We start from the raw sequence: 26,077 nt of genomic DNA on the forward strand, positions 1-26,077 counted from the left end.
TCCTCACTCAAAGCATGCACCACCATGCCCAGTTTAAAAAAAAAATACAATTTCTAAAGATTAATTTTTATTTTTGGGAACTAAAGAGCTGGCTCGGTGATGAAAAGCACTTCCAGAGGCCTCAGGCGTGAGTCCCAGCACCCACATGGCAGCTCACAACCGTGTGTAACTCCAGTTCCAAGGGATCCAACACCTTGTTCTCAACTCCATGGGCACCGGGCATGCATATCTACAGACAAAACATTCTCACACACAAAATAAATCTTTAAAAAAAATTTTTTTATTCATGTATCTGTGCCTGTGTGTCACATGCCTGAGTGCCTGCTGAGGCTAGAAGAGAGCACAAGACCTCTGGAGCTGTAGTCACCCGGGGCTGTGAGCTACCACATTCGGGAGGTGGAGGCAGACAGACTTCCAAGTTTAAAGTCAGCCAAGGCTACCTAATGGGGCCCTTTTTAGAACAATCTGGGCTGGCCGCCAAACACAATGGTGCGTTCAAACCCCAGCGCCCACAAAAAAAAAAAAAAAAAAAAAAAAAAAAGCACGAAGCCAAATGTTCCGCGTTATCTACTACAGTATAAAAATAATTCTAGGGGCTGGAGATTTAGCTCAGTGGTAGAGCGCTTACCTAGGAAGCGCAAGGCCCTGGGTTCGGTCCCCAGCTCCGAAAAAAAGAACCAAAATAATAATAATAATAATAATTCTGTACGCAACATAAACTAGTACGCTAGCACAGTAATTAAGTAATAATGGGAAGGCGTCTCACGAAAGAAGCTGGGTGAGCCTGTAATTTAAGGCTGCGAGGCCGGTACAGTGCCAGGGCACAGGCAAAACTGTTGACAGGTCTTTTTTAAAGTTGGGTCCCCGGGGAAGGCCGGAGGCAGACAAGGGTGGTTTAGATGGTGGGAGCAGTCTGTCCGGCAGCTTCCAGATCTCTTTGAAGTAGCTGGTCTGAGCACTTGGTGTCTGCAGAGAGGTGATTGCACAAACATGCTTTGCTGGTCAAGTTCCGGCCTAGGAGAGGAAGGCTCCCGTTCCAGCAGTGCGCACTCCCCAACTATTTGTTGCTGGGAGTGGAACCCAGGCACACTGGGCAAGTGTTCCACCATTAAGCTGCACGTCCTGCCCTTCGACTACGAGTCTCTTCCTGGTGAAGAACGACTGTATAGACAAGTGGATCCTTTCAGAGCTGAGGTTTCTGCCAGGAGAAAAGCACAAGAAGCTCACAAGAGGAGCTGGGGACTTCTGGGTACCTGCAAGATAAAGGATGGGTTATGGCGTCTAAGCTGGCTGGAGATCTGATGGGGGAGGAACAGAAAGGAAGAGGCTCATGAAGCTGAGAAAGATCCCAGACCCGGAGTTACATTCCCGGTGCCTCACCTCCCACTAACCAACTGAAGACCAAAGCAAGTGATAGCCAAGACTCAGAGCTCCTAAGGTTGGGGAGGATGGACAGGTGTACCTACAGTGTTGCGTAGGAGGGGATGATAGGAAAAGGTCACCGGGCGAGGGACGGAGTCAGGGAGTGCAGTGATGGGCTGAGGTCACTCAGCAGGTCGGACTGCTGTGGCTTCAGGAGGACTGTCACAAGTCTGCCTCTGGCCCGGCATCTGGAAGTGTGTACTGCCAGATAGCCCCTCCCACGCCCCAATTCCAGAACTGCTAAGAATGGCTCACTGTCTCTACACCGTCTGCACAAACAGTGTGGTTTACTTGTGGTTACTGCTGAAAGTGTGGCGTTTGGGTGTAAGGCAGGCAGAGGGTGCTTACATAGCCGGTCCTCCCCACCCCACTGTGGAAGCCATGGGTACCGAGTCTTAAGCCTTGTTGGCGGACAGCATTCCTTCTACCCTCATACTTCATGTTGGAGAACTGGGCACATCCTGAGACGCTCTACTTCCTAAGTCCCCTTCAACACTTGGGCCTGGTGCCTTATATGCTGCTCCTGGGCCTCTCCCCTCTGCTTTGAATTCTTTCAGAGGAACACACCATGGCCACAAAAATGATCTCCTGGACTCCAGGCCAGAAGCCAAAGACAGCCCAAAGGCAGAGAGGAGTTCGGGGTGGTGGTGGTATACATCTTCGAGCTCCGCACTTAGAAGGGGGAGTGAGTGTCTTAACTTCAATGCCAGCCTGGATCTGTCCCCAAAATAAAAATAACCACATACTTAAAGAAGGGAGTGGAGGACACTGGATTTCACAAGATGAGGGTGGTCACGGGTAGACAGTCATGACCCAGAGTGGAAAAAGATCAGGTAACTCAAGTTTCTTTTTTGAGATGGTCATACTGTATACCCCTGGGCTGTCCTGGAACTCACCATGTAGACCAGGCTGGTCTCAAACTCACAGAGATCTGCCTCTTGGGCGTAGGGATTAAAGTCCTGTGTCACCAGGCCTCTCCCAAAAGTTTTTGTTTTGTATTTCGAAGCAGGAGAGGACACAAGACTACCATACTGCTTACTGAATGTGTTTCCAGGGCAAGACCTAGCTCACTGCTACCATGGGGACAAATGGCAGGCGGAATGATATTGTATGAAAGAAGGTCGGCCACACAGAGTTCATCCCTGACCTGCATTCTCAGGGTTTTCTGGTTCATCAGGTTAAAGACACAGGACTGAGGGTAGAAAACTAACATGGCATGCACACAGCTAGACTTCTCAAGTCCTCAGGGCTCTAAGTCAGTTTTCTCTTCCCATCTAGCCTTCTCTGGTTTAGGCACAGGCTGCCCCAGCCACACTTTAGTTACTAGAAGCTAGACATTATCCAGTGTGGCATTGTCCGTGAGTAGGTGGGCTAGTCTGTTCATATATCGAACGTGCTCCAATGAGAAATCAAGTGCCTGCAAGCCAGATGGTGATAACACAGGGGAGCCCCACACTGTGGAACCTCGGCATGAGACAGAGACAGGGGGTGGGGTGGGCAAGTTTTCAGGTTTGAGGTCACTATTGCTTGTTTACAGTGAGTTCTAGGCCAGCCAGGGCTACACAGCGAGAGGGGGAAGAAGAGAGGGAGGTGGAGAGAGAGAGAGGAGAGGGGGAGGGAGAGATGGAGAGACACGCACACACTATCTGGGAGGGTGGCAAAATTGCTCAGTGGGTAAGGGTACTTGTTGCCTCCAAGTCTGATGATGACCTGAGTTTGACCCCTAGGATTGACTGGTGAAAGCAGGACAGTGAATTCATCAAGCTGTCCTCTGGCTCCATGCATGGGAAAACAAACCCCCTGGCACATTCCTATTTCTATGGATAGAAACAAGAAATCTGTGTTGGGAAGGATTAGGAGTGAGCCTTGAAAGAAGGCTCCTGGGAGTGGGACAGATGGCCTGGCAATCTGCCTATGCCGATTGTTGACCTCTGACCCGTAAAAGGGTCAGTTCTGCTGATCCAAAGTTGCAGGATCTCCATGACGCAGGGCAACCACAGGATAACCAGGAGATCTGGTGAGGATTCAGTATTGATGGTGTCACAGAAGCCAGAGTTCTTTTTTTTTTTTTTGGTTCTTTTTTTTCGGAGCTGGGGATCGAACCCAGGGCCTTGCGCTTCCTAGGTAAGCGCTCTACCACTGAGCTAAATCCCCAGATCAATGACACATTGCATTGAGCATTTGCAAGTGAAGATGTGTGGACAGAGAGATAGACTGTGGGACACCCTACAGCTTCCACGGTGTGTCCTATGCTTTGTGTGTTTTTTTGGGGGGGAGGGTTCAAGAGCACAAAGTAGATATGAGGGCACTGGGCCATGAAACAGGCTGGGGTGCAAGATGTGAAACTCACAAAGAATAAAGTTTAAAAAAAAAGGTGAGCTTCACAGAGCTAACCCTCCTCTAGGTGATGGTGTAGCATGCCATTTTCTCTTCCTCTCCTTTCTATAAGCCTGTCTTCTAGCTAGGTGTGGTGGCCATGCTTGCAGTCCCAGCAACTGGAAAGCAGAGGCAGAGCGACTGTTACAAGTTCAAAGTCAGCCTACATGAGTTCCAGGCCAGCCAGGTCCACATAGTTGACACCATCTTAAAATACCAAAATCAGTAAGGTTGGTGCATACCGGTCATTCTAGGAGTTAGGGGGTAGAGGCAGACTTTTTAAAGTTCAAGGTCAGCTCTGGCTGCACAGTACAAACGCATTCCAGCATCTGGGAAGCTAAGCCAAGAAGGTGGCGAATTTAAGGCCAGCCTGGACTTCATGGGAGATCTTGTTTCCACCACAAAATCCCCACAAATTCTATAGCATGCACATCTTTTTTACATGTGGTGCCTTCAAGGAAAGGGAAACCTATTAATTCCACTTTATAAACCACCACCTGCAGTGCTCCCTGTACTTAACACAGGGTAAGGAAATGCTATTAAATCTAGAGTGAGAGAGAGCGCCACTGTCCAGCTAACCCAGAGTCCGCACAATGCCTTTAGCAGTTTCCTGCACTACTGCCGGGATCTGCACTTTCAATGACAGGCCAGGGAGGCTGGCAGTTGAAGATTACCTGGATTAGGGAGCACCAGGATGGTAGAGGTGCCCTTCAGACACCTAGTAAACATGCTCCTCCCTCTCCCTGGTTCTAGAACATGTCCAAAGCTGGCAGTTGGGACTCATTATCCCCTGCCTAGGCCCAGGCTCCACACAACCTTGGCACTGTTCGCTTCCAGACTGCCAGTCTTCGAGAAGTAACTTTCTGGGCTGAGTGGCTCTAGGCAGATTTATGCCCCTAAAAGCACCAGTGACTGTGAGTCGCCCCAAGAAAGCCTCACTCCTGACTCAAAACCTGCTCTTGCCTCAGACAGCCGTTTTGTTTCCCTGAAAGCCCAGGACTTAAAAGCCACAACACGGCATCAGCACATTTTAAGGCATTTCCTTAAAAATCAACCTCATCCTGCCCTGGAGTTAGATTTGGGTCTGTTAGTGATAGGTTTATGACTTAATATGAAAGTATTTTTTATCGGTAAGCCACATTTATTAAATATGGACTGAGCTGGGACTTAGGAGACCCTGGCTCAGGCTCACAGGTCTGGCCCTGAGCTGGTGGAACCTCAAAACCACAAGGCCCTTCCTTTCCTAACTGTGGACCTGGCAGACAGGACTAAGACCTCGGAGGGCCGCTGCCACAGGAGCTTGTCTAGTGTTCCGGTGACACTCAGAACTGTGACTTCCTTTGCTGCCATCTTCCAGGAAGTTGTCACCACAAGGCTATGTGGCAAGTCCCCACTTATCACTGATTCAAGAGGTAAATAGTGTTAACTCCAGGACTTTGATTTCTACCTTTTGTGTGGTGCTGGGCTCAAATTCACAGCATTGTAGGAATTAGTCAAGTGCTCTGCCACCAAAGTACATACTTCTAGCTCTTTTCCAAGACAGGGTCTTTCTGGATAGCCCCGGCTGTCCTGGAACTTGCTCTATAGACCAGGCTGGCCCCTAACTCAGAGAGTTCTTCTGTCTCTGTCTCTCAAATGCTGGGATTAAAGGTATGTATGTGCCCTGACTCCTGGCTTTAAAGCTCACTGTAACCAGTAAACAAAGCAGTGCCACCTGGGCTCCTGTAAGAAATACTCTGATTACCACCACTACGACACACCCCAATGTCAGTAAACTTTTAAATACTGAGTATGGCCCAGGCACCCATAACAGTAAATGCAGACAAGGCACCTGGAGAGACAATTAAAGAGCTTAAAATAATGCTTCTTAGAAAAAGAAGTTTCTTCTCACTCACTGTATGCTGAGAAAGGCAGCCACCTTTCTGATAGATTACAAAATACACTCATTTGCTACCTCCTAGGAACAAACAAGTTTGCATGCAAAGATCTCGTCACAGATCTTAATTAGTGAGTGTCGCATGCTCAGAGAGAAAGGGAAAAAACCCCAAAGGAAAGTAGAACCATGTTTCTGTTTTGCCAGGTGTGGTGGCTAACATTTGTGATCCCAAGAAGGCTGAGGTATGATGGCCAGCAGAGTGTCCAGTGAGAACCTGTTCTTTGTGCTTTGTTAATCAGCTTCAACGTGGATAAGTGGGATTTGGATTCAGAAGTGGGTGGGGGGGATTGTAGTTTTTCTAGTGTGGACTCTACCAAGGCTTTCAGAGGACCATCAGAGGAGCCAACGTTGATGGTCAGCTCATCAGTGGCCTGTGAGGCGTGATTCCTAGGCCAGACAACCTCTGAGGTATTTAGTGCAGCACATTGGAGCCTATGGTCAAAATGATGCTCAGCCGGGACAAGTTAGTGGCTTAGTTGGTGCAGAGTTCCCTTAGCATGCTCGGAACCTTGGGGTCCATTCTTACTGCTGCATTAAGTGGGTGTAGAGGTGCAGGCCTTATGCTTCTGGGTGAGCTGCCTACCACTCACTTGAGCTGCATCTGCAACCCACAACTGGTACCTCCTACACCGATCTGCCCACAGAGGTGCCCTATGGACAGGGTGTTCCAGGGTCGTTTATGTGTGGCTGATCTTTTCTCCTCAAGTCACAGATCTTAATCAGTGAGTGTCACATGCTCAGACAGAAAGGGAATTCTAGCTTTCCTAGACCACAGACAAGAGATAAATGTTGCAAGTGGTTAGACAAAGGCTTAGCTGTTCCAGGGCAAGCATTACCATGGCAGCATCTCACACTCAAGATGCTTTTCATTCTCGTCCCATGAAGAGAACGTCACTACCTATGTGAAAGAACTCTGAGAAGAGTTTTTATCGACAGTTTCATTCTGTTGTAGGTTAAAAGCCTTGCCATTGGAAGATGCACTGTGGGGTTACCATGCTGCTGGTTATTATTGGGACAACGAATGCTCCAGTCAGTGACCCAGGGGGCTGTGAGCTCTGGGTGAGCTCACTCTGCATGAGCATGGAGAACTGGGTTGGGACATCTCAGCCTACAAGCATTACCACAGCATGTGCTCTGATGCTTAGTGTGCCTAAATGTGTGTTCTATCTCACGATTTGTGGACCCTATAAAAGGGCTAGTTGTTCACATGCAGGAGCAGTAAACTACTGCTGTCAAGTTCTGGATCTCAACAACGAAACCAAATTACAAGACATTTTCTTGTTGATCTATACAAAAGATATAAAATTAAAAAATAATCAGACACCCTTAAGTAGCCCAATTCTCCTACAGTGCAGTTTCCCACACGTCTATCACTACTCAATGTTTTATTGAGAAAGTTAACAAAAGCCAATATAGTTAAAAATATTGAAATCTTTGGATCCCTTTATTCCATGGCCTTTATTAAAAACACAAAGTGGCCAGATCTTTTTCCACTATAGCTTAAATATCAAAAAAGATTTATTAGTAATTTACAGTTAGCAACAAACGTGTACAGAGTCATCGGTAGGCCGCAGGCCTACACACTATGTTAGTGATGTTTTACAGGTGCCAGATGATTCTGAAAACTCCATCTTTTTGATGGAAAACAGGAGTCAGCATTACCACAACAGAATTCCAGGCATAGCAGGAGGAGCGGGTCAACTGATAGATCAACGAGTCTTAATGTCTTAAAAAGGAGAAGGTTACTTATTTGAAAATACAGCAAGGTACATTCTCATCTATGATTATTTACATTCACACACTTAAAATATCTGTTATTTGAACAAATCCTGTGATTTGCTACAAAACGAAGTCCATACACTATGCATGAATAATTTATGCTTTTTAGATAATGGAATAAAGTTATCAAATCTTCATTTGTGTTCCAAACATTACAAAGGAAATAAAAAACCTTAAGCCTGGAAAGCAAGGGGAAAAAGACCCACCCATATCCCTGCTCCTCAGCACACTGACTTCTGCAAGGACACGTATGTTTGCTGACTTTAAAACGTTTATTCTTTAAAAAATTAGTTGCTTTTTATACAGCTATACAAAGTTCTTAATGTTTCTTTGGCAATGGAATATAATGGAATTTTACAACTATATAAAAAAGTTACCTTTGCCTAAGAAACAGTATTTACCTGTGTGTACATAGTTGACTGACAAAATTCTCTACCATCCAGCACCCTAATTAAGTGTCGAAATAAGCTACCTCATATTATGGGACACACACGTACACACACACACACACACACACACACACACGCGCGCGCGCGCACACACACAAAACTTTCTGTGGCTCAAAACACAGTATCACGGCCTATCTGCAGGCAACTCAAAGTAATTGCCGAATACAATTAATTAGTGATAAGAAAAATCCTTTCATTGAAGAAAAAACACTTAGCAATTCCATTTAGCTGGCTTTAGTTCAACTCTAAGCAAGGAATCATAACCTGCTACTCCACACACACTTATGCTTGTGTTTTAAGACGAGCCTTCCTGCCCCAAAGCAACTGCAGTATAGCTTTGACGTGAAGCAGAAAACAGACAAAACCCAGTGCTGGTGACAGACAGACAGCAACTTCACTTCTTCATTCTTCACAAAGACCGAACCACTTTCCAGGACCATGAAGAGCTAGGAGTCACCTATGTTCAGAGACTTGTTTGTAGACTATGCAGCAACTTTGTTGTCTTTCTGAAAAGGAAAAGCAATATTAGTTCATGTTCCAAGCCATGGCTCCTCAGTAAGACCTTTTCCTAGTCTTTTTAGTTTTTTAAGGTTACCTTAAATAAACCCTTCCTCTTATTTTCACAGAGAAAAGTTCTGTCCCACTGGTTCTTGGGAAGCATTGCTCTAACATCCGCATCCAACTCTCTGCTTGCTGCATGACCCCTCAGCAGACCTGACATGCAGGACGCCATTCTGCAATTCAGCGGGACCCCACTACCTTTGGTTGCCCTAACAACTTAAACACAACAACTATGTGAACTTTCACATGGCCACTCATAAAACTCTTTTGAAACAAGTTTCATAAAATTCCTAATTTTTGACATCTTTTACCAAGCAATACAATAATCCAGAAGGTAAAGCAGTATTTCTCTAAAATTGCATGCTAGGGGAAAGCAGTATTGGTCTTGAAATAGATTTTTAAAAAGTAACTTAAAAAAAAAATATATATATATGGGGTTGGGGATTTAGCTCAGTGGTAGAGCGCTTGCCTAGCAAGTGAAAGGCCCTGGGTTCGGTCCTCAGCTTATATAATATATATAAAATATTTGTTTTTATTATCTGTGTGTATGCCTGTGTTTTCACAGAGAGGCCAGAAGGTGGTACTGGATCCCTGGAGCTGGAGTTTTGGGTGGGTGTAAGAGTTCCAAACAGGGGTTGGGGATTTAGCTCAGTGGTAGAGCGCTTGCCTAGCAAGTGCAAGGCCCTGGGTTCGGTCCCCAGCTCCGAAAAATAGAAAAAAAGAAAAAAAAAAAAAAAAAAAAAGAGTTCCGAACAACCAAATATGGGTTTTAGAACCCACACTTGAGTCTTCTCCAAGAGCAGCAGGCACACGGAACTATTAGGTTATCTCTCTAGCCCCCTGAAATACCCCTTCCTAAAGGGTTAAGATGTCCCTCACTCAGCAGAGCCTCAAGCTGGCATGCAGAAAGCCCTAGGCTTTGCCTCCACCATCATGTAAACAGACTGTGGTGGCACATGCCTCTAGTCACAGCACTATGGACGTGAAGCCAGGAAAAACTCCAGTCATCCTTGGTTACACAGTAGGCTCTCCGCCATTTTAAGTCATATAAGATCAGGTCTAAAGAAATCTTTGTAAGCTAATAAAAATTAACAAAACAAAACTCTTAAAATTGAAATAAGTTTGAAAAACAAATTTAGCTGGGAAAATTATACAGTAATTAACCAGTAAGAAACGCAAACTAGCTCTGAAGAAGGTTCCAGTGAGATCAACCCTAAACTCAAGGCTTACTTGTAGTCAGGGGCTTTTATTTCCTCTCAGACAAGCCGTTACTACGCAGTCCACTCCCTATATCTTTTCAGGTATGGATAAAAACTACACATGTGTGTGTATGTGTACACATTGGTAGAAAACATGTAGGAATCGTTCTTTGCACTTACACGCTCTCGGGTCTGACCAGCAGAGTATAACCATCTGCAGTCACACTGCGTGACTGAATTACAAGTTCCCTGCAGGCTAAAATACAAGGAGCTGGCAGTGAGGCCTGCAGAAAGCACCTGTGTAGCGTAAGTGAACCTCCATGTTCAATCCCAAGCCCCCATAAACAGCTAAGAGGATACGATGGGCTCTATGTAAATACAATGCTCTTTTTAAACAATTTTTATTGGATATTTTATGTATTTACTACAATGTTATTCTTTTTTTTTTTTTTTTTTTTAAGATTTATTTATTTATTATATATAAGTACACTGTAGCTGTCTTCAGATACACCAGAAGAGGGCATCAGATCTCTTTACAGATGGTTGTGAGCCACCATGTGGTTGCTGGGAATTGAACTCATGACCTCTGGAAGAGCAGTCGGGTGCTCTTAACCGCTGAGCCATCTCTCCAGCCCTACAATGTTATTCTTAAGGCACTTGAGCATGTACAGATTTGGGGATTCATGGGGATCTTGGAGGCAATTCCCCTTATACACAGAATGACGGCCATACCTATTTTTTTCCAGAGACAGGGTTTTTCTGTGTAACAGCCCTGGCTGACCTGAAATTCAGAGGTTCTCCTTCCTCCGACTCCTAAGTGCTGGGATTGAAGGTGTGTACAATCACACCCGCACCACTCCGACTTTTACAGATGCACATCCCACTTACAGTAGGTCAGCTACTTCCTGGCTGAAAGACTTCCTCTGAGGGCACGACACCAAACCGTGTGCAGTGTTACTTTACACTGAAGCACAAACAAGTAAACTAAAGATGGCCCTCTGTCCCCACCAAACCAACCTTCACACCTCCCAATTTCTTTCTTTCTTTTTTTACCTTTCAGAAAGCAGTATGACCAATCCAGACCTTTTAGGGTCCAAAAGCCGTGGTTTTCTGAAAGGTTAAAAAAAAGATAGGAGAAAGAGAGGGAGAGAAAGGGGGTAAGGGAGGGAGGAGAAAATAGAAGGGGAAGGAAAGAGACTGAGTCATTTTAGATTCTTCCCCCCACCTGCCCAAATAAAAAAAATTTATATATATATATATATATATATATATATATGTAATCTGTCTTTCTGTGTGCGCATTCCTGTGGAAGCCAGAAGACTGCCTGACACTGGAGTTACAGGCAGCTTGGGTGCTAGCAACCAAACATGGGGCCTCAGAAAGTGTAGCAAGGACTTTTAACCACTGAGTCACCTCCAAATTCTTCATTGCCTTAGGACCCTCTGACAGAATATAAGACTCAAATGTACAGTCTCACCCGCCACAGTCACTGAAACTACTTAGCAGTAGCACATGAGAGAGAAGCGGACTACATTTACATCGTAATCCAGACCCCCTCATCAGTCAGTGCTCACACACTATACGGGCTGATCTCAGTAAGGCTGCCTAGAGCAGCAACTCCCATCCTGGGGAAGGGGCAGGACAAGATGCTTTAGAAATGAGTTCATGTTCAGGGGCAAAGCTTCTTGTTACACAATGAGAATCACTGTAAATGTTTAAGGTGACAGATGATCGGAGCTTAGGTGTGATGGCAAATCCTGATGGTCTATTTAAGGATTGAGGCTGCACAGGCCTAGGTTCCTGGATTGAAAGGAGGAAGACCTGAGCAGCGGTGCTCAACTGTCTTTAATTCCCAGCTGCAGGTGGTATGTGAGCAGCCTCCTCAAGCACCCACTGCCACGCCTTCCCTCCCAGTGGGTGGTCTCTGGAACAGTGAGCCTAAAGAAACCCTTCCTGCCAAACACTGCTTTTGTCCGTGGGCCATCGTATAGTTGGCAGGGACATTCCAAATGAATGGATGTAGTGAGGTGGTCACATCCTTTCACCATGTGTATGGTTTACCAACCCAGAGAAGGGGCAAGGTCAGCCTAAGACTACAAAGTAGGTGGAACCCAAGAAATATATGGCAGAAGCAATGTGTAAGACAAAAAAAAAAAATTATAAAGCACAAGTAGACAAGCTCACAAAAGAGGGAGTGAAAGTATCTGGGAAAGAAAGCCAATGTGGGTGACTATGAGCAAACTGGCATACACACAGAAGCTCACTCTCATTCCTCTCTCAAGAAAACTGAGGACGCGGGTGTAGCTCAGTTGGGAGTGCTTGCCTAGTGTTCGTGAGGCCCTGAGCTCAATCTCTACCACACAAAATCCAGTATGGTGGCCCATGCCTGTAATCCCAGCACTTGGGAGGCAGAGGCAAGAGGATCACAAGTTCATGATCACCTTCAACTACACAGGAATTTGAGGCCAGCCTTGGCTACTGAGATTCTTTCTGACTCTGTGTAAGATACCCTCTACCAATCTAAACATTCTAGGCATTAGGTTAAAAAAAAAGAAAAAGGAAGGAAGGAAGAAGCCATAAACAAGAAAGATCCTAGGATAGGAATATTCTGGGGACTCAAAACATGAGGCTGCAGAGAGGGTAGCCCCACTGGCAACAGGACTAGACACAATGCTAGATTTCTGACCAGGAGAGAGAAATAGATCATGAAACAACATACAGGCTGTTTTAGACAAAATCCAAGCACATTAAAGGAATTAAGGCTAGGCAGAGTGTCAAACATCTTTAGTCCCAGAGTTGGGGGTCTGTGAGTTTGAGGTCAGCCTGGTCCACACAGTGAATTTCAGGACAGTCAGGGCTACAGAGTCACACCCTCTCACAAAAGGAGAAAAAAGAGAAGGAAGAAAGCTAGACAGATGGACAGTCAGTGGCTAATCATCAGTGTCAAGCATTCCAGAGGTTGAACACTGAGGAAGAGCTACTGAGCTGTGATGGGGTCGCTGGTAACTGAGACATCGGGTAAGCAAGGGCAGGCACTCCATGATGTGAGGAGCTCTGAGCTGGAAGGTCTTGTAACTGCATGGCTGGGCACAATATCCAAGATATTACAATCAACATAGCTGGTCCCAAAGCTTGCCAATGTCCTTCCACAGAGACCCTCCACAATGGCTGGTTATAAAAACCAGACAACAAAACTCCCACCAGCAAATTTTTGCTGTCTTTTGTTATTATCAGTGGCTCTCTGTATAACAGGACCTTGCCCTTTTCTATTTCCTTTCATTGACAATAAACTAGGATCCTTTAATAAGTTAGCTGCAATGTCTGCCTTAACTGACTGGCCCCTTTCACTGGAAAAACTGTACACAAAAACATGCTACACAGAGCCACAGAATCTCTCACATCTGCTAATATACCAGTGCTAATATACCAGATGGTTCTCGAGAGCAGGCCTTAATTAGAAAACAGGAGCCGAGTGAGTTCTCTACAAACCTATATTAAGAGCAGTGACTCAAGGGCCAACTTACTCGGCTCAATACCCAGTATCATCACCCTCTGGTTGTGACCTTGGACAAGCTACTTAATATCTCTGTATCTGTTTTCTTTGTAAAAGTTAGATAATAATAGAACCCATCTCACCGAGCTGACATGAGGCTTAAGTGAGTTAGTGTGAAAACATTCAGCACCATGCCTGCTACTCCATAACTACTATTCGAACACCAACGCTTTCAGATGTACAGGTGTCCTTTGCGTCCTTTGGTGTTAAAGTGTAGAAATTCAGTAACAGGAAATGCAGGTGATACTACAGTCACCTGTTATTACACACAGCTTTAGTGATTCTCAGTGTGCAGCCTATAAATTTGCTTTTCTCTTTTAGAGAAAGACAGAAAAAAGGTAACACTAACTTAACCACTGGCAGATTACTCCTTTTTTTTTTTTTTTGTGGGGAGGGGAGTGTTTCAGAGATTTTATTGGTTCATGATATCTGAACTCATGGCTCTAATACAAAGACAAAAGTCATCACCTTCCTTTCTTTGTCTGAAAGAGCAGTTAGACTTCAGGCAGCACTCCAGCTACTGTTTTGTCCAATATGATGTTAATTAAGTACTCAATAAAGTATTCTTTTTCTTTGAGACAAGTCTCACTGTGTAGCTCTGGTTGTCTTGGAATTCACAGATCCTCCAGTGCTGGGGTTAAAGATATGCATCACCCACGCCCAACTCTGCCCAACTCTTTTCGTTTCTATTCTTTTTTTTTTTTTTTTTTTTTTTTCCCCCTCGGAGCTGGGGACCGAACCCAGGGCCTTGCGCTTGCTAGGCAAGTGCTCTACCACTGAGCCAAATCCCCAACCCCTCCCAACTCTTTTCTATTTATTAGCCAAGAAGTCACGGTCCTTTAAATTAAAATAAATAATCTATGCATGTTCTCCAAGAAGTTAAACTAAAAGTTATTCTAGTGTTTTAAGAATAATTCTGCCAAATTAGATACAAGTAAAACATCCTGAATGCTCTCACCACGGCACTCAGCCATACTTACCCTATATTCAAAATCTGCAAACTCCCTACCCCCACGAGCGCCTCTGAATCCAGCACGAAACCCTCGAGGGGCAGTGAAGGTTCCTCCTCGGCCACTACCACGTCCTCTGCCACCACGGAAGCCAAGGCCTCCTCTGCCTCGGTAACCCCCACGGCCACGATTTGGACGAAGTGGGATTCCAAAAGTTTCAGCATTTAACCTTCTTTCTTCAGCCCAAGTTGGTCTCCTTTCTCTGTTATGTAACAGCAGAGGAACATTAATATGTCAACTCAAAAAGTACATCTTCCAGAAAATCTATGCAGCCCCAATTCCTGATAAATTTAATTGATTTCTCAAGCTCGACTAAAGAAAACAGAGCAGTCAATCTAGACTTTCCCAGCTCTCATGGCATGCAAACTCTGTATATTCCTAAATATGTTTTCACATGACACAGAGGCTAGTTTCTTACAAATACAATTTGCTAAAAGCTTTCCTATGAAGAGAATTAAGACCCCAAAGGGCTTGTGATTGATTTCACTCAAGCCACAGAAAAGAGGGCAGAGCTGGTAGGGAAAGCCTTGGCTTAGAAAAGCTGGGAGATGGAGGTCCTAGTATCTTAGCTCAATCTCTGGGCCTGATGAAATTAACCCAGCAAGTGTCTACACTGTTTTGCCAATCCTGAAGCCTAGTAGGGCTCAGGCCTCCCTATCCATGCTTACACAGAAGCCAGCAGTTGCTTCTAGGTGACACCAAGCTGCAGTCAGGACAAAGGCAATGTGATGGATGTGGGCAGCAAAGGTCTGCAGCTTTTAGATTAATGTTCTAGGTCATTTCTTTTTGACAATTAGAAATTTTCTGGATCTTCTTTTACTATAATATGTCAGTTTTACTGTATGAGTTAATTCTGAAGAAGTATTTTCCATTTGGGTCTGGTTTCATTTGAATTACAATGTAGACAGGTAACAGAAAGGTTTATGTTACGCAAACACTTGTTTATCTAGGTGTGACTACATTTTTAAACAATAGTGTAAGGTTTTTTAAGGACAAGATCTCCCATAACGTAGGCTGGCTCTAGGCCTAGCTAAGGGTGACCCTAAACCCCCATCCTCCTGACTCCACCTCCCACCCAAGTGCTAGGATTACAGGTTAAAGTCTATGATTCTTTTTCTTTTCTCTGTTACTAGGATAAAAGCCAGGGCCTTGCAATATACTAGGCAAGTATTCCTCCATGTAGCTTTTACTTTTTAAAAAAAGGATTATAATTTAAAACTTTTCGGCTGGTGATAAACTTTTGGGATGGCTCTGTGGATAAAGATTCAAGCTTAACATCTGAGTTTCATTCCTGGAAAGATAACATGGTGGGAGGAGAGACTGATTTCTTTTTTTTTTTTTTTTCGGAGCTGGGGACCGAACCCAGGGCCTTGCGCTTCCTAGGTAAGCGCTCTACCACTGAGCTAAATCCCCAGCGAGACTGATTTCTATAAGTTATCCTCTGACTACTGCACCTACTCCATAGAATGTGCACAAATGAAGACATACATACAAAGAATCAAAAACCTTGGGGTTGGGGATTTGGCTCAGTGGTAGAGCGCTTGCCTAGCAAGCATAAGGCCCTGGGTTCGGACCCCAGCTCTGAAAAAAAGAATAGGAAAAAAAAAAAAAAGAATAAAAAACCTTTAAATAGTACATTCTTTTAGGAAAAGAAACACACTCGAGGGGTTGGGGATTTAGCTCAGTGGTAGAGCGCTTGCCTAGGAAGCGCAAGGCCCTGGGTTCGGTCCCCAGCTCTGAAAAAAAGAACAAAAAAAAAAAAAAAAAAAAAAAAAAAAAAAAGAAACACACAAGCAAGCACCCACGCCCCCCAACTGTGGGGCTGGTAAGATGGCTCAATAGTTAATGAAGAGCACTGGCTGCTCTTCCAGAGGACCTAAGTTAAAAAAGCTCCTAGCTGGTGGATCACAACCATATCCAACTCCAATTTCAAGGGATCTGATGCCTTTTTCTGCCCTTGTGGGCACTGCATGCAAGTGTTGTACATGGACACACATGCAGACAAAATATCAAAACAATATAAGTAAGATAAAACTGAATAAATCTTATAGAATCCATCCAGTACCTATTATCATCACAAGAGATGTTGTCGAAGAAGGATTTGGTTTTGTCGTAGTAGCAGTTGGGCCCAAGGGGATCTTCCTCATCAGCATTCCCCTCGCTGTTCTGGGTATCAACTCCCGAGTCTCCTTTGTCTTCACCGTTTACAGGTTTCTCTTGTTTCTCAAGTTTATCTTCTAAGGAAAAAAACGCAAGTTATGACTCTACACATCTAAGCTGTAAACCACTTTTAACTTACAGATTAAGTTAATCGTTTTTTGAGTAGAAAAATAAAAATTTACCTTTTAATTTAAGTTTATTATGAAACTCTCTGTCGATTTCCTCCTTGTTAAATTGTGCATTTGCACTTTCAAAGTCAAAGTCTTTCTCAAATTTCATTGGACCATCTCGACGAATACCAAATCTTCCCCTGCCACCTCGATGACCCCCACGTCCTCTTCTTGGAGCAGAAGGAACTCCAGGAACTAGGTTAATAAAGAATATTTATAATAAACATTCAGTATGTATTAGCTGGCTTAGAATGGTACTGCGGTCTTTGTATGAAACAATCTATAATATAAATGTTTAAAGGTCTCTATATATGTATTTCTATATAAATAAGGAATGGGGGTGGTTTGGAGAAAGGGTTTGTCGTTAAGAACACTGGCTGTTCTTACAGAGAACCTGGGTTTTTTTTTTTTTTTTTTTTTTTTTTCCCGGAGCTGGGGACTGAACCCAGGGCCTTGTGCTTGCTAGGCAAGCGCTCTACCACTGAGCTAAATCCCCAACCCCGAGAACCTGGGTTTAATTCTCAGCACTCACATGGTGGCTCACATTCAAAACCCCAGTTCCAGGGAGTGATTGATGCCTCCATCAATCACATCAATCAGGGAGTGATTGATGACTCCATGTAGTCAAGTCTTCCTGACTCTGTGTTCTCTTTCTACACCCCCATCACCACCTCCACCCCCACCTCTACCTCCTTCACCCTCACATCCACCGTAGCGCCCCCCACCTCTACCACCATCACCACTGGATTGTAGTCAATCATCTGAGATATAATAAACAATATAAAGTAGCAAAATACATAGCGAAAACTTATGACCACAAATATCCAACACATGTATGACTAAGAAAAAACAACCCAGAATCTGGGTGTGAGTCTAACTCAAAACCATGCAGAACACAAAGCAGGATTAATAATTTCATGAAGTACAAATTGAACAGTTATGTGAGCTGAGTAGCATACTGACAAAAATAAGAAGTGACTACAGGGTGCCAGGTCTGTGTTCATTGTTTGGTGAAGATGGCCAACTGCCTGAGTTTGAGCATGAACCCACAGAGCAGCACACCCAGGCATGTCCAGTCTCGATGAGCAGGTCTGTAACACACTCAATTTTATTATCAAAAGTAACTCAGTTACATGCCAGGAAACAGGGTCTGATTCACCTTAAAGTTCTAAAAAAAAAAAAAATCCATGTGTGTAAAATCCAAGGAGAAACTGCAAGAAAATTCACTATTCTGTTAGTGACCCTTAGTGGTGGAGGATGGTAGTGAAGCTTTTAGCTTATCTTTTGTTTTTGTGATACTGGAGACCTAAGCCCTTCTGGATATTAGGCAAGCATTCCACCATTAAGTTTTTGGTTTTTTTTTTTAAAAAGATTTTATTTTATTATGTATGAGTACACTGTAGCTGCCTTCAGACACACCAGAAGAGGGCATCAGATCTCATTACAGATGGTTGTGAGCCACCATGTGGTTGCTGGGATTTGAACTCAGGACCTCTGGAAGAACAGTTGGTGCTCTTAACCGCTGAGCCATCTCTCCAGCCCCCACCATTAAGTTTTATCTCTTAACACATGTAGTGAGTTTTGGAGGATACTGTTAAGATAAACTTACTATTTCACATACTATTATTAAAAGATGTATTGTTCAAGCACAAGGCCCTGGGTTCGGTCCCCAGCTCCGAAAAAAAGAAAAGAAAAGGAAAAAAAGAAGATGTATTGTTTTTATGTATGTGTATGATATCTATGAGCCTGCAGAGTCAGAGGAGGGTGCTGATTCCCTGGATGTAACTCGAGTTATGAGAGCACAGGTGTGGTACTAGGAGCCAAGCCCTGCTCCTCTGTGAGAAGAGTTTGTAACTGCGGAGGCCTTTGTCCAGCTCTTTGTACAACCTCTGCATGGTAAGAATGGGACAGCTGAAGAGATTCACCTGCCACACACCTGAAACTACATGGAAAGCAACAAGTACTCAGGAGGAGAAGGGAGAAGGCCCTTTTCAGCTCAGGAGGTCCACGCCAGCCCAGGCCACATGGCACTCACAAACATGTACAGGAAAAGTAAGAATGCTTATACACTTAAAAATGGCACACTGTGGGGCTGGGGATTTAGCTCAGTGGTAGAGCGCTTACTTAGGAAGCGCAAGGCCCTGGGTTCGGTCCCCAGCTCCAAAAAAAAAAAAAAAAAAAAAAAAAAAAAAAAAAGCACACTGTACCTTTAATCCCTAGGAGAGGCAGGGGGGGATCTCTGTGAGTTTGAGGCCAACCTGGTCTAAATAGTGAGTCCCAGGACAGTCAGGGATACATAGAATAATCCTGTCTCAAAACAAACAAACAAACAAACAAACAAACAAAACCTACCCCCAAAGCATATTAAGGTATCTAACAATAAATACAAAGATTACTTTTTAATCACCATATAAGTTATGTTTTTAACTTGGAAGTTTTAGATTTTGTTTCCCATTAATAGATTGGAAATTAACAAAAACATACTAATATTGTCAAAAAATGTAAAACCTTATTAAATCAATAATCATGAAAGAAAATGGAAAGTTCTTAAATAAGTACTTCATTTAAAAAAGCAAAAAGGGGGCCGGGAAAGATGGCTCAGCAGTTATGAGCACTGACTGCTCTTCCAGAGGTCTTGATTTCAATTCCCAGCAACCACATGGTGGCTCACAACCATCTGAAATGGGATCTGATGCCCTCTTCTGGTGTATCTGAGAACAGCTGCAGTGTACTCACATACATAAATAATTCTTAAAAAAATAATAAAGGGTTGGAGGGATAGCTCAGGGGTTAAGAGCTCTGAAGACATGACTCATGCTTGGTTCCCAACATCTGTAACTTCAGTTCTAGGAGATTCAATGAGCATGTGACACACATATATGCATACATGCAAACTATTCATACACATAACATAAATTAAAAAACAAAGAGGCAAAAATTGTTGGTCTGTGTCTGGTGGTGCACTTGGGAGACAGAATCAGGAATTGCAGGCCAGCACTGTCAGCCCTGATTGTGTGGTAATTCCCAGGGCAGCCTGAGTTTCATAAGATTGCCTTAAAACAAAGAAACACTCATTTCATCAGATTTAGCAGCAAGCACCTTTATCTGATGAACTATCTTGCTGGTGCCTTAAATATTTATTTATTGCTAAGGAGATTTTATTTTGAAGGCTGGAAATTGCTCAGCAATGAAGCGGATAGTGGCTGCCCTTCCAGAAAACCTAGGGTTCCCACTATCCACAGGGCACTACACAACTCTCTGTAGCTCCAATTCCAAGTGATCTGACGTCCTCTTCTGACCTCTGTGGCCACCAGGTATACATACAAGAAGGCAAATACTCAATACACTTAAAAGGGCTGAGGAAGCATTCCTGGGGGGTAAAGCTCTTACCATACAACCACAAGGGAAGACTGCAGTCCAGAGTCCTAGCACCCACATAAGTGCTGGGAGGACAAAGCTGCCCACACCTGTGATCCCAGCTCTCAGGAGGCAGAAACAGGGGATCCCTGGAGCAAGCTGGCTAGCTAAACTTGCAAACTTAGCAAGCTCAAGGTTAAAGTGAGAAAACCTCCCCCAATATATTAGATGAAGAGTAGCCAATGTCAACCTCTGGCCTCCAATTGCACATACCTATGTACAGATGGGCATGAGGACCCAGCTCTGAAGACAGGTGGAATCTGACCAGTCATCCCAGGCAAGTTAATGATTCCAGGTTCAGTGAGAGACTCTTACCTCAAAAAATGAGGTGGAGGGTGACCAAGACACCTAATACTGTCTTCAGACCTTGACCCCCATGTGCACACATATGCATTATGTGCCTGCTTGCACACATCCATGAGAACATGCACATCCACCCCAAACTCAAAGACAACTGTGCATCGTCAAGTACAATCCTTTCCAGAAAAATAGTACTTCAGAAAAATTAAATTAAATACAGATAGAAGAAAAGTACACTGTGGGGTTACAGTTCATTTTCCAGCTTCATTCCCAACAGTAACATTTGAACTAATGCACACTAGGAAACTAGAAAGCAGACACTGGCAGAGTTTAATTAATCAAACTATGGATCTTACTCAGATGTCATTAATTTCTGACAAGCATCTTTGACACGTATTTATGTAGAGGCCAGCAACAGTTTGCCACATGTACAGACTTAACAAATCACTCCCCCTGTGATCAGTCCTTTGAAATGGTATCTCCTATTGAGAACCATGGCACATGGCTTTCAGAACCCCGTAGCTGCTTCTGGCTATGGTGGCACATATCTTTAAATCCCAGCCCTTGGGAGGCCAAGTTCCAAGACAGCTAGCTCTACCCAGTGAGGACCTGTCATAACCAATCAACCAACAACAAAACCCTTCAAATCAAGCAAACCCAAACCAATTAGATCCAGGTAACTTACCTACTTGCCTCTTGCTGTCATTTCTGAGTTGCTCATTTTCTGGCCTTGGGACTTTGTGAACTTCAGCTACAGAAAGACATGCAAAGTAACAAATCAACTCCGAATATACAACCAAAAACTTGTGTAAGTTAGAATGGGGGAGATGACAACACATGCAATACCCACCACACACACACACACACACACACACACACACACACACACACACACACACACACACCCCACTTTGAATCAAATTTGAAAGACTGAACACTATTACAATCAAGTCAGCTTCAGCCTGCTAGCGCCATTCACATAAAGTAACAGTCCTGGTGCCATGAGGAGATGGAGAGTGGTCACAGTGCAGAACAGGGAGCAGCTCAGCTCTACCTCGCCTGTGCTCTTGGTTGTCTATTGCTTTCTGGCTGGTAGGTGGCAAAGGCCTGGCGGGTACAGGGCTCCTTCTCCCAACAGGTGCTGGAGCAGGTAAGTGGGCCGAGGCGGTCTGCACTGCTTGTTCCATGGTTGGACTTTTTCTCAAAGGGTCTAACTGAGGGCTTGATCGACCTAAAATGTAACCAAAAGATAATAAACTACCCTAACCTGGGATTTCAAAACCATCTAGACCTCATTAAAATACGCACTAAATTTTATTCTGTCAATTTAAATCCTTAGCATAAGACTGAATTCATTTTATTAAACCAGTGTTTAAACCTGGTTATCTTCAGTGGGCTGGTTATTCAGCTAATGAAACAAAACAACCCCCCCCCCCAACAACAACAAAACCCCCAAGGTAACACTATTGCCATGACTTTATCTACATGCTTGCACCTAGTATAGGAATATCAGCAAAGATCAGAGTGTAGGCATGCCAAATGGAGGCTTTCTTTTCTTTTCCTTTTTGGAGACAGAATCTCATACAGCCCAGGCTGGCCTTAAACTCCTGATCTCCCTGCCTCCAACACCTGGTGCTAGGATTCTAGGTCTGTGTTCATGTAAATGACTAAAGCAGGAAAGTATGTTACAAGAATGTAAAAAATAGTAAAGCATGGCAGGGACCTTTTTTAAAAAAATTATTTATTATTATTTTTTTAAAGATTTATTTTATATGTGAATACGTACACTCACTCTCTTCAGACACACCAGAAGAGGGCATCAGATTCCAATACAGATGGCTGTGAGCCACCATGTGGTTGGTGGGAATTGGACCTCTGGGAGAGCAGTCAGTGCTCTTAACCACTGAGCTACCTCTGCAGCCCAGAAGATGGGTTTTAGAAGCTTTACATGTTTGGCTTACATGACATTTAATTAAACGTCAGAATTTAAGAAGCCAGCAAAAAGAAAAAAAGAAGAAAAAAAAGCTTCTGAGAATTGCAGAGCAGTGTGACCTCATTCCTCAGTCATTCTCGTGCCTCATTTCTGCTTAGCATGGCTTTGACTTACCAGATTCCACTTTTCTTTCTATGAGGTCAGAATGACATTAAACACTCTACTCATGTTTTTGTTCCTATAATGCTTGCTCTAAACTTCTAAAGAAGCTCTTAGATTCCATGATGTTGTACCAAAATAGTGAGTTTTGCTTAAAAAATCACCTTCTTCATTTTTTAAAAAGAAAATCCCGGGGGCTGGAGAGATGGCTCAGTGGTTAACAGCACCGACTGCTCTTCCAGCGGTCCTGATTTTGATTCCCAGCAACCACATGGTGGCTCACAACCATCTGTAATGGGATCTGGTGCCCTCTTCTGGTGTGTCTGAAGACAGCTGCAGTGTACTCATATATGATAAATAAATCTTAAAAAAAAAAAAAAAGAAAGAAAATCCTGAGCGACGCTGCAGTGCAGGCTCAGTCACCGGGGAGGAGGGTGAGTACCGACCGACCTCTGGTTGTGGAGCACTGAGAACCCGGGGTAATCCCCAGGTGCTCTAAGCATGCAGTAACAGTGTCTACACGCTTCCAGGCAGTAATGGCAAGTTACTTGAATGAAAAGTTTAGTTACCAAAGAATACTGAAAACATAAGGTACTATTAATAGAAACACTAAGTTTTCATTCTTTCTGGTTATAATATTTTGGCTCACAAGAGACGGTGTACAGTACTTAAAAAGGGAGGGTTAAGTTCTGTTTGAGACAGGGGAGGACTAAGCTGCTCAGGCTGCATTGAACATCTGAACTCAAAGGATCCTTCTGCCTCCGCTTCCAATGTATTTGCCTATGCAACAGAGGTCACAGGCATATGTCATAGTGCAGTTTTAAAGAGTTAAGTTTATTTTCTTTTCTCCCCCTTTAGACCAAGTCCTTGTTAAACATATAAAGCTGTCCTTGAACCCACAATATTCCTGCCTCGTTTTCCATACACTGATATTACTGGTGGAATCACAAAGAGCTTGAAGTTTAAGATTGAGGAAAGCCTCCTGCTGCAGTTTATTTTATAATAGTCTACTAAGTGACTTTCAAATCTATTCCATTTCTTTGATCACTGCTCTTCTGAGAAGAAGGCCTGTGCCTCTGAAGCAGTACAGCAATAGACACAACGGGGCTCACAGAGCAGTTACTGACTCAGAGCTGCACATTACACTTCCCCTTTCCTAACATCTTACTGATCATGGTGTTAATTCTGCTACAAATAACAAAATGTGGTGTACATGACTAGTAATGAATCCAAAAATAACTTCAGAAAATGCACAACCTCCTTGAGTGGAGATCACATTCTTATCATAGTTAAAAGAAAATTTAATGTATTTTGTGTGAATTTAGAAACTTTTTGGAGACAGCGTCTTATTGTGTAACCTTGGCTAGCCTGGAACTAACAGATCCATTGCTTCTGCACCCCAAGTGCTGGGATTAAAGATGTGTGCCACCACTCCCAGCTTTATTACTTTTTGGAAAAAGATGGATTTTATTTTTATCCTGTAATGTGTTTGTGTTGTGCACCTAAAAGTGAGTACTTCATAAGGCCAGAAGGTGTCAGGTGCCCTGGAGAAGTCCCCTGTGGGGTTGATACCCCCCATAAGGGTACTCTGCCAGAGCACCAAGGGCTCTTGCTCAGCCACCTGTCTGCCTCTGAAATCCAAACATTTTAGTTGATGAAGTTCCTTAGGCTTTCTGTAACACACATTTATGTAAATATCCAATCAAATTTTAATATAAATACTTCTGTTTTCAAGTCTTTAGTATGAGTGAAGGAATCCAGCCTTACTTTTTTAAACTATAAGTCATCATCACTTACAGAAATAACCAACCTTTCTCCACTATAATTTAATCTAGAAATCTTGTTTTGTTTGAGACAGAATTTCTCTGTTTAGCCTCGGCTGTTGTGGGTTATGTAGACCACGCTAGCCTCAAACTCAGAGAACAGCTTGCTGCTGCCTCCCAAGTGTTAGGATTAAAGGCGTGCATCACCACTGGCCAACCTAACCTAGAAATACTAATCATCTACTTAATCCTACTCCTTCCCCACCCCAGCTGTGCTGAGGATCCAACTCAGGAGTGTACGGCCAGGGAGTGCTCTACCACTAGACTGCACCACCAGCCATCACACTTACACTTAGAGCAGAGCTGTTTCCAACACTGCACTTTTTAGTCGTCTCTAAATCAAGTCTTACAGTTTTATTATACCAAGTGGGTAAGCTTGTTACTTGCATCTTTCAACTATGTTCTGATGTATGTCCAGGTTTATTTATTTTTTTGCAGCAATTTATTTGTGATTTTCATGTATTTAGTGTTTTGCCTGCTTGCATGTATGTACCGTGCACACTCAGTGTCCACAGAGGATAGAAGTTGGAGTTGGATGCCTGAGGTTGGAGTTATGCATTACTGTGAACCTCCACATGGGTGTTGGGAATTAAATCTGGGTCGTTGGAAAAAAGCAGCAAATGTTTCTAACACCCCCCCCCCAAGCTATTTCTCAAATTTCTATTTATTATTATTTTCTCCTCTCCTCTCCCTCTCACTTCTATTTTTATTTTAAATATATTAAATTCTACTATTCCATTTAAATATCATGAGAAGACTTCTCAATACTGATTCTTATTCATGAACAAGGTAGGTTTCTCTCATTACATCAAACTTTTCTCAAAGATTTACATTTCTTAACATATTTCATACATACTTTTGATTTCTCATTATTGAGAGCGGTTTCTTTTATCTCCAATATAGCATATAGACTGTATTAAGACAACTATAGACTTAAATTTTTTATTTATACTTATGTGTTAGGAGTGTTTGCCTGTGCGTACCTAAGTGCACTACATGTGCAATGCCCTCAGAGGCCAGAGGAGGGCATGAGATTTCCCCTGAAAATGAAGTTATAGATGGTTGAGGCACAATGGGGATGTTGGGAACTGAACCTAGGTCTTCTGCAAGAGATGTTTTTAAATGAGTAGCAGTGAATAGGTATCTATATTTATGATGTTAGCAAAAATTCTTGTTGAACTTTAATATTAAGTCTGATATTGGCTATTAATTAAGAAAGCTACCATTTACTAAGCATGTTCTATGGAAGACACTAATGCCAGCAACACTGCATAGATGGAAAGAAATCGTATTCTTTTTGTTTTTTATAAGACAAGGTGTGGTGGTTTGAATAGGTTTGGCCCCCACAGACTCTCAAGTGTTTAAATTCTTGGCCAGAGGGAGTGGCACTATTAGGAAGTGTGGCCTTGTTGAAGGAAGTGTGTCACTTTTGGGGCAGGCTTTGAGGTCTTATATGCTTAAGCTGTGCCCAGAGTAGCACACAGTCTCCTGCTGCCTGCAGATTAAGATGCAGACCTCTCAGCTCCTTCTTCAGCATCATGACTGTCTGCATAACACCATGTGTTCTGCCATGGTGATAATGGACTAAACTGAAATTACAAGCCAACCTAAATTAAATGTTTCCCTTTATTCCAAGGAAAAGTCCCATTTCATAATTCAGAAAATTAAGGCTTATTTTTTTCCATAAAGAATAAGTATGCATTTATATTAGCCTAGAAAAGTCTGGAAAAAAACTAGCAAAATGTAAAATATCCTCATTTATAGGAAGCAAGATTATGGCTTTGTTTCATTCCTTATGTTTCTATTTCCAAGTCATTTACAGAAAATCTT

General features: G+C 43.3%; 1 protein-coding gene and 1 long non-coding RNA gene across 11 annotated transcripts in view; one reads left to right on the top strand and one right to left on the bottom strand.

Annotated features, from left to right (window-relative positions):
* The first annotated feature begins 978 nt into the window (after positions 1–978).
* LOC120099791 (uncharacterized) lies at positions 979–8,799 on the top strand. 2 transcript variants are annotated; one of them, XR_010059987.1, is made up of 2 exons: positions 979–5,210; positions 6,687–8,799. It is a non-coding gene; the product is annotated as an uncharacterized LOC120099791 (long non-coding RNA). The 2 variants fall into 2 exon arrangements; XR_005498992.2 differs by having other exon boundaries at positions 8,589–8,799.
* The window catches only part of Lsm14a (LSM14A mRNA processing body assembly factor), a 44,589-nt gene continuing 25,671 nt past the window's right edge, over positions 7,160–26,077 (bottom strand). The window contains exons 5-11 of one of the 9 annotated variants that reach the window (XM_039082050.2): positions 21,387–21,563; positions 21,018–21,083; positions 16,628–16,810; positions 16,351–16,519; positions 14,256–14,487; positions 10,776–10,832; positions 7,160–8,468 (exon numbers count right to left, since the gene is read on the bottom strand). In XM_039082050.2, coding sequence (XP_038937978.1) covers positions 10,809–10,832; positions 14,256–14,487; positions 16,351–16,519; positions 16,628–16,810; positions 21,018–21,083; positions 21,387–21,563 — 851 coding nt within the window. In that variant the 3' untranslated portion in view covers positions 7,160–8,468; positions 10,776–10,808. 9 annotated transcript variants of the gene reach the window in all.

The sequence above is a fragment of the Rattus norvegicus genome, chromosome 1, assembly GCF_036323735.1.
Source record: "Rattus norvegicus strain BN/NHsdMcwi chromosome 1, GRCr8, whole genome shotgun sequence".
In the NCBI taxonomy this organism is placed as follows: domain Eukaryota; kingdom Metazoa; phylum Chordata; class Mammalia; order Rodentia; family Muridae; genus Rattus; species Rattus norvegicus.